Source organism: Cannabis sativa, chromosome 3, assembly GCF_029168945.1.
Source record: "Cannabis sativa cultivar Pink pepper isolate KNU-18-1 chromosome 3, ASM2916894v1, whole genome shotgun sequence".
In the NCBI taxonomy this organism is placed as follows: Eukaryota; Viridiplantae; Streptophyta; class Magnoliopsida; order Rosales; family Cannabaceae; genus Cannabis; species Cannabis sativa.
In genome coordinates this window covers 32,042,774-32,052,101 of record NC_083603.1, presented here as the reverse complement: position 1 = coordinate 32,052,101, position 9,328 = coordinate 32,042,774, and the positions used below count along the sequence as shown (strand labels likewise).

Below are 9,328 nucleotides of genomic sequence, written 5' to 3'. Positions count from 1 at the left end.
AGGGGTAAGTACTTTACCCATGATCCTTCAAAGTCAAGAACACATGCCCATAACATGTCTTCTAAGATCTCAATAGTCCTCACGGATTGCCCATCCGTCTGAGGATGAAATGTAGTGCTGAACTTTAGCTGAGTACCCATAGCTCGATGCAGACTCTCCCAGAATCTTGATGTAAACTTCGAATCTCTATCCGAAATAATGGACTTTGGGACACCATGAAGACGAACAATTTCTCTGACATATAACTCAGCATACTGGTCAATGGAGAAATTCGTCTGAACAGGTACAAAGTGTGCTGACTTTGTAAACCTATCCACTATGACCCACACAGAGTCAAACTGTCCCGTGGTTCTAGGAAAACCTACCACCAAGTTCATAGCAATATCTTCCCATTTTCACTCTGGTATGTTCAATGGCTGCAGCAACCCTGCAGGCCTCTGATGTTCAGCCTTTACTTGCTGACAAGTTAGACACTTAACAACATACTCAGCAATGTCAATCTTCATGCCTGGCCACCACAACATAGCCTTTAAATACTGATACAACTTCGGTGACCTTGGAGGAAATGAATAAGGAGTCATGTGAGACTTATCCATGATCTCTCTTTTGATACTCTCATCCATAGGCACACAAACACGATTTCCGAATCGCAACATTCCTATTTCATCCACTGAAAAATCACTAGCCTTCCCAGCTGAAACCCTATCTTGGGTTTTTACCAACTCTAGATATTGCATTTGTACTTCTTTAATTCGCTCTAAAAGAGTAGATTGCAGAGTAATATTAGCTAACTTCCCTACAACCAATTTAATCTCATTTGCTAACTGCTGGGAGATTTGTTTCATAGTATTTATCTGACTCTGCCCCTTTCTGCTTAAGGCATCAGCAACCACGTTGGCTTTACCAGGGTGATAAAGGATTTCAAAATCATAATCCTTCACCAACTCTAGCTAGTGTCTCTGTCTCATATTCAGATCTCTCTGGGTGAAGAAGTATTTCAGACTCTTATGATCAGTGTATATCTCACATTTCACTCCATATAGGTAATGTCGCCAAATCTTTAGGGCAAATACCACTGCTGCGAGTTCTAGATCGTGAGTACGGTACCTCTATTCGTACACCTTTAATTACCAAGAAGCATAGGCTATTACCTTTCCAGCTTGCATAAGCACACAGCCGAGACCTTGTCTCGAGGTATCACAATAAACCACAAACTTTTCCTTATCTGAATGAAGGGTTAGTACTGGAGCGGTAATCAAGCGCTACTTTAACTCCAGTAAACTTTTCTCACACTGATCAGTCCAAACAAAATTTAATTCTTTTGGGTCAGCTCCGTTAAGGGTACATAAATCTTTGAAAAACCCTCAACGTACCGACGATAATACCCAGCTAATCCCAAGAAGCTTCTAACCTCAGTAGCTGATTTTGGTGTCGGCCAATCTCGAACAACTTAAATTTTGGATGGATCCACCATGATCCCATCTTTATCTACTATGTCCCCCAATAAGGAGACACGAGATAACTAGAATTCACACTTTTTGAATTTAGCATATAGCTTGTGATCCTGTAACCGTTGCAAAACCGCTCTAAGATGCAACTCATACTCTTCTTTTGATTCAGAATATACCAAGATGTCATTGATAAACACGATCACACATATATCCAGGTAATCCTTGAACACTCGATTCATAAGATCCATGAATGCCGCCAGGGCATTGGTGAGTCCAAAAGGCATCGCAAGGAATTCATAATGTCCATACCGAGTACGGAACCCAGTTCGGCCTGAAATACCCGGTTGTGACTATACCGCGCCAACCTGTCAAAACACACCTGAAAAAGAAAACACAGGCATACTATATAATAATGTAGTCCCATAAGCACGTTTATAAATTAATTTCACTGTTTTACCCTTCTCGGGTCAAAATTACTAAAATGCCCCTGGCTCACCAACGGGGTCTTAACATATCATAAATCATATAAATTCTCATATATTAAATTATATAATAATATAATTTCCTCAATTATACATAATCATCTAGTTAGGATTTTGCTAATCCAATCTCATAATTCTAGGGTATTACAATCACTTTGTATATTTTAATTTGCTCATATGAATAGTTATATTATCTATCCATTTTCAAGGTTCAAGTACTTTTATCAAGGGGTTGTGATACCTCATTTTGTACATTCTTAGCTCGCAAGAACCATTAGTATTTAGTTTTATACGCAGGTTAGAACATTTTATTTTCCTTTCCCGTCGGATGGGTTATAAATTAAAAATTATAGTTGTTTGATCCCTTCTTCGTCAAAATGGTTTGATCAAGGTGTTATAACGATTCGACCCCTCTCTCATCAAAAAAGTTTGGTCAGGGAGTTATAACAGTTCGACTCCTCATCAAAGAGGTTTAGTCGAGAACCTTACAATTTAAAAAAAAAAAATTGAAATGACGAGTTTGCATTATACAATGTATTTTCAGATGAATTCCGGTTAATCATACATAAATTCCCCTTAAGTAATTTTTAAAGAACAAAACTTTGTAATTACTTAATATAAATGATTCTCTTTATTCATAACTAAACTTTAAAGTTTGCATTAGTAATTCGAGTTACATCATTTATTAATTAGTAGTAAGGTCGCAAATGTTCTACTTTCCAATAGCTCTTTATTAGCGAGCCATCTAGTCGAGCCAATTTATAAACTCTGACTCTAACTACTGCTTCAATGACATATGGACCCTCCCAATTCGGGTTGAACACTCCTACAGATGCATCTCTCATATTTGCAAAGACTCTCCTTAGCACCAAGTATCCAAAATTGAATAGTCTTTTCTTGACTTTTTTGTTGAAGTATCTTGTAACTCGGTGCTGGTATGCTGCGTTGGTGATTCGTGACTCAGCTCGTTTTTCTTCAAGTAGATCCAAGGAAAATTTTAAAGGTTCCTAGTTTTCTTCTTGATTATAAAACTCTCTTCTATTAGTCGATATGTTCACTTCAACAGGCAGCATTGCTTCCGAGCCAAATGCTAGCTCGTCAACCCAGAGTACCCGAGGTAGCTCGTCAACCCATCAGCCTTTTGCAACTTCTACCTTCCTCTTGATAATATCCTTTAGGGTTTTATTAACGCCTTCCAGTTGTCCATTTTCCTGAGGCCTTGTTACTGACGAGAAGCTTTCGATAATTTTATTCCTCTCGCACAATTCAGTGAACAAGTCACCATCAAATTGGGTTCCATTATCGGATACTATCTTCATGGGAATTCCAAACCTATAGATAATGTTCTTGATGACAAAGTAAATGACTTTCTTGTAGGTTATGGAAACGAGGGACTCGGCCTCCATCCATTTAGTGAAGAAGTCGACAGTTACTACCGCATACTTAGCTCCTCCTTGCCTAGTGGGTAATGCCCCAATCAGGTCGATCCCCCATATAGAAAATGGGTAGGGCGCGGTCATCATTCTAAGTGCTGTTGGCGATATGCGAGGTATATTTGAAAACCTCTGCCATTTATCACATTTCTTGACAAACTTGTGTGTGTCCTCATTAATCGTGGGCCAGTAATATCCTTGTCTAATAATCCTTTTAGACAGAGTTTGCCAACCTGCATGATCCCCACGGAAGCCTTCATGAATTTCTCTAATGATTTCATTTGCTATCGTGGGGAGAACACATCGAAGTAGTGGCATTGAATACCCTGTTCTATATAGTTTGCCTTCGATCAATGTGTAGCGAGGTGCTGAATACAATAGTTTTCGCGCCTCTTTTTTGTCATTTGGAAGTTGTCCGTCGAGTAAATAATTGATAATATGGGTCATCCATGTTGGAGAGCTCGCTTAGCATCTCTACCGGAACTAGATTCAATTCATTGAGGTCATTTTGCGAGGCCAGTTTTGCTAATGCATCGTCGTTGGAGTTTAGTTCTCTCGGAATTTGCTTGATTTTAAAGTAATCAAATCTTTCCAAGTTCTTCCAAACTTTCTATAAATACTTTGCCATTTTTAAGCCTTTGGCCTGGTATTCTCCAAGCACCTTGTTCACGATCAACTGTGAATCCCTATCACAAATGAGATTTTTGACTTTCAACGCCTCAACTATCTTTAAGCCGGTGATCAAGGCTTCGTACTCAACCTAATTATTGGATGCGTCAAATTGGAATCTAAGAGGGTAGTGAAACTTAAAGCCTTATGGCGATATTAATATTACCCTTACACCCGTACCCTATTCATTGGATGCGCCATCCACATATAAATTCCAGGTTTCTGCGTCTCACTAATCAGGTGGAATTTATGCTGGAGTTATACCTTCTATCAAGAAGTCAGCTAAAGCTTGGGCCTTGATGGATGTCTGAGGATAGTATGTTATGTCCAACTTCCTCTGTTCAATCGACCATTTTATCAATCTTCTAGAAGCATCTGGTTTTGATAAAACTTGTCTCAAGGGCTGATCGGTTAACACATTTATAGGGTGAGCCTGGAATTATGGTCGTAGTTTGTGAGACACATGGACTAGGCATAACGCGAGTTTTTCTAGAGGGGGATATTGGGATTCTGCCCCTAGTAACCTTTTACTTACATAGTAAATAGGTTGCTGGTGCGTGCCCTCTTCACGCACTATAGCTGCACTAATCGCGTCTTTCAAGATGGCTAAATAGAGAAACAACGTCTCTCCAGTTATTGGTTTTGCCAAAACTGGAGGCGTTGTGAGATGCCTTTTTATGTTCTGAAAGGCCTCTTCGTACTCTTTTGTCCACTCAAACTTTTTGTTGCCTCGCGATATGTCGAACAATGGCACACACTTATCAGTTGACTTCGAAATGAATCTGTTAAGTCAAGCCATTCTTCCTGTCAGGGCTTGTACTTCATTAGGCTTCGTCGGTGATGGCATGTTTATTAATGCCTTAATTTTTTTTTAGGATTCGCCTCAATACCCCTTGCGTTAACTATGAATCCCGAAATTTTCCTGAGGAAACTCCAAAGGAACATTTTTTCAAGTTTAGCTTCATGTTATACTTCTTTAATATCTTAAAGCATTTCGCAATGTCTGAAGTATGATCCTTACTTTTGATTGATTTTACCAACATATCATCGACGTAAACCTCCATGTTTTGCCCTATTTGGTTTGCCAACATTTCGTTCACCAATCGCTGATATGTTGCCCTAGCATTTTTTAGTCTGAATGGCATGACTTTATAATAATAGAGTCCCATGTTGGTTACGAAGCTTATATGTTCTTAATCTGGAACGTACATTTTTATCTTGTTATATCAAGAATATGCGTCCATAAATGACATAAGCTTGTGCGCAAGAGTTGCATCCACTAACTGGTCGAACCTAGGAAGTGGGAAACAATCTTTCGGACAGGCCTTGTTCAGATCAGAGAAGTCAATACAAGTTCTCCAAGTTCCATTGGGCTTTGGGACAAGAACAGGATTGGCTATCCACAAGAGATAAAACACCTCGCGTATAAATTCGTTGGCTAACAACTTGTCCACTTCCTGTTTTAGTGCTCCTAGCCTCTCGCAATCCAAGGGTCTCCATTTCTATCGCTTCTCTGGGTAACTTGGATCAACATTTAAATGATGGTAGATAATATTATGGTCGATCCCTATCATATCTCCGTGGCTCCAGGCGAACGAATCTTTGTTCGCCTTCAAAAAGCTTATTAGCTGCAATTTAAGCTGCTCGTCCAGGATCTTTCCAATGTATATACATTTTGTGGGATTTCCTGGGTCCAGAATAACCTCTTCCAATTCTTTAATTGGTTTTAGCAGGTTTCTTTCATCTTGAACTTGGGTGTCAAGATCTTCATCTTTTTGTTCAGTTTTTTCTACCAAGATCGCCATCAACTGATGACCGACTTTTCTGTGTTGTAGCTCTATGCAATAGAAATCATGAGCCAGCATCTGGTTGCCACGCACCACTTCCACGCCTTCTAGCATTTGGAATTTTAAGGATAGGTGCTTGATCGAACTGATTGCCTCTAGTCCTATCAGTACTGGACGACCCAATAATATGTTGTAAGCTGAGGGTAGGTCAACAACCAAGAAGTCTTGCATAACAGTTCAGATAAAGATGCCTTACCTAAGGTTAATGCGAGCTCGATTATGCCAAGGCTTGCGATGCTGTCTCCGGTGAATCCGCAAATGTTCACCATGCAAGGCCTTAATTTGGCTTTTCTGAGCCCCATTTTCTTTAGGGTCTCATTATAAAGGATATTTACCGAGCTCCCGTTGTGTATTAAGACTCTCTTGATCCTTTTATTGGTGAGTTGAATGGTTATCACCAATGGATCGACATGAGGATATCTCACATTTTTCTCATCTTCCTGCGTGAATGTAATGGGAGGTTCCTCGGTTTTCACCTTCTTGGAAGGTTCTGGGGAAAAGATCGACTGCACATTCTTTATCTCTTTAACATATCTTTTCTGGGCATTGTTGCTTGCCCTGCGATATGTGGCCCTCCCGAAATAACCAGGATGTCCTCTCCCTCCACAAGAATAGGTTGTAACCCCTGGTTGTTTGGGTTATTGGGCAGACTGAGCTGGTTGTATCCCTGACCCTGTCTTTTCACGTAATGTTTAAAATGGCCTCGAGCGATGAGACTTTCTATCTCATCTTTCAATTGGTGACCTTTGTTGGTCGAATTCCCAATATCCTTAAGCAATGTACAATATTTGTTAGGATCTCTTTTGCTCCTTGAATTCTTCATAGGCTCAGGTTCGCCGAAGGCTACCTTCTGCCCATGTGCGAGGTAAATATTCTCCTGAGTTTCATTAAGCTCAGTATAAATAGTACACACTAGCATGTATTTGTCATTCTTCTTTTGTTTCTTTCTATCCTTCGATGGTTCCTTAAGTCCATCCTTTCTCTTCAGACCAGAAGCCCACGAGTTACCAATTCTCGTGGAAGCAGTACCTATTGAAACATTGTTGGGTTTGCTTCTCAAGCTTGTTTTTAACAAGTTCATTTCCTTTTGGGCTTCTTCCTTCTGGACAAACACCTGAGCCCTTTCGTTGAACTTAATGATGCTTCTCACCGGACGTCTTTGTAAGTCATCCCGTAACTCGCCCCTACGGTTAATGGATCGGTAGAGATCCCTGCCTGAAAGGCTGTAAGTTGCGTGTTTCCATCCAAATTTCTAACCCTAGCAGTAGCCGTGCTAAAATGACTTAAGTATGCCTTAAGTGTCTCGCCGGGCTACTGCTTTATATTAGTTAGCGAGGCAGCTTCGAATCATCTATCCCTAGCGGCCTGAAATTGCTTCTTGAAATCCCTGGACAACTGCTACTAGGAAGTTATTGAATGATGAGTAAACTTGTTAAACCAGCTACTCACTGCTCCAACAAGCGAGCCGGGGAACAAAATACAGCGTAAATTGTTCGTCACATTACTCGCTCGCATTATTATGTTAAAGTTATTCAAATGCGAGACCAGTTCTGTGGTTCCATCATAAGACGAGACATACGGATTTATGAATCCTGATGGAAAAGAGGTATTCATAATATCTGGGTTATACGGCTCAAGCTCCTCGTCATAGTCGTATCCAGATAGTTTCCCTAATTCCCCCACTTGATATCTCCTGAACTTGTCCTCCACCTCGTTTATCCGCAATTGTATTGGATCCTCTTGCTTTGGACCAAGCTGTTGGCGAAGGTCAGGTTTCTTCTGATTCAAGTGCTCTCGCTGATCCGGTTTGGAGTAATTGCTGGCTGATCCTGTCTTACTCATAGATCGTGTCCTACTCATTGACTTCTTCTTTTAGTGGCTCGCAGATTTACTGGTTCCCATACTTTCTCGATCATTAGCTCATTGAGTACTTTCTCCTGTTCGAGTTGATCGACAATGGGTTCTCGATCGCCTCGAAGTCACGCTTGCTTCCTCACGCTCTGTTCTTTCCTTCTGAGAGCAGTTTGTTGTATTTCCTCCATCACGGTCCGTACGAGTCCTCACTCTATGGGTTTGGGAAGAACGTTGGTGATTTCTAGTAGGTGATCTCTGTTCTCCCGATTGAGTCCCAAGATACTCCTCCTTTTGATGAGGGATTTCTCATTCATTAGTTTTCGATTGTCTCCCATCTGGTTGTTCATCCTGATTTTCAGGGGGTATCTCATTTTCCCCGCGTTGTTCTTCTCAGGCCCTTTCCTGTCTCCTGGTTCGTGAGCCACGAGGTCTGCCTCATGGTCTTCTCACTCCAGGTTTAGATTGATTTGAGCATTCTTCCCCTGTGCCACCCTAGCCGATGCTGCATCGCGTTTTAACTCTGTGATTTGCCGCTGTAACTTTTCCAGATGGCGCCTCAAGCAGCGGGTTTCCGTTTCATAGGCTCTTTCTCCAAGAGATTGAGCACCTCCACGATTGTGCTCTTCATCCCTCATTTTGGGGTTTTGATCATTCCCACGGTGAGCTCTCCTCGAGTGTGTTGTTCGTGTACTGAGACTTATGTCGGGTCGAGTTCTCCGGGAATGAGTAGTTCGTGCACTGGGGCCACCCTCAGGTTGAGCCCTCCTGGAACGGGTGGTCCTTCTAGACTGCGGGTTGGTAGATGTTCTAGAGCCCATGAGCTCTGAGAGCCGAGGGTGCAGTTAAATTCCTTCAGGAGCCCCAAGTGACTCCAAATGTTGGTGGAACCCCCACTTTTCCTACTCTTGTATATGATAGGGATGGTGGTGATCCCACCACTGATCAGAAGAGGAAAGTTACTCCTGCATCTGGTGGCTCAGGGCAGAGTAAGTGATTCCATGGGAACCAGGGGAGAGGCAGACGCCAGGGTTACTCTTACCCTGAATGCCCACGTTGTAAGGAACATCATCCGGGAGAGTGCAATCGGAAGACTTATTTTCAGTGCGACATGGTGGGGAACTTCAAGAAAGATTGCCCTCATGCAAAGAAAGAAGAGCCCAGTCAGAGGCAAAACCTGTACCTGGTCTGATGTTTGCTATTACCCAAGCTGATGCTGCAGCCAGTCCTTCTGTGGTAACAGGTCAGCTTCTTGTCAACAATTTCTATATTGTATTATTTGATTCGGGAGCTACACGCTCATATGTAGCTACGAGGTTAATTGATCTTTTGGGTAGGCCTTGTGATACCCTTGAGAGAGGGTTTGGAACCCTAATGCCTAACGGGGAGTTAGTTATCTCCAATAGGTGCATTAGAACTATGCCAGTTAGGATTGTGGATAGGGATTTGAGTGCTGACCTTATCAAACTGGAATTAACAGAATTTGACATTATACTTGGGATGGATTTTCTGTCCAAGTATTCGGCCAGTATAGACTGTAAACGGAAAATGGTGACTTTTCAACGAGAAGGTGAGGATCCATTTGTTTATGTTGG

The 9,328-nt window shown here is 41.6% G+C and overlaps 1 protein-coding gene across 1 annotated transcript; it reads right to left on the bottom strand.

The window, feature by feature from the left end:
- Positions 1–395: 395 nt before the first annotated feature.
- Positions 396–1,735, bottom strand: LOC133036024 (uncharacterized). The gene is made up of 2 exons (XM_061112492.1): positions 1,534–1,735; positions 396–898 (listed from the first exon to the last, which is right to left on the bottom strand). The coding sequence occupies exons 1-2, from the start codon at positions 1,733–1,735 to the stop codon at positions 396–398; spliced, it is 705 nt and encodes a 234-aa protein (XP_060968475.1).
- Between the last annotated feature and the right edge of the window lie 7,593 nt (positions 1,736–9,328).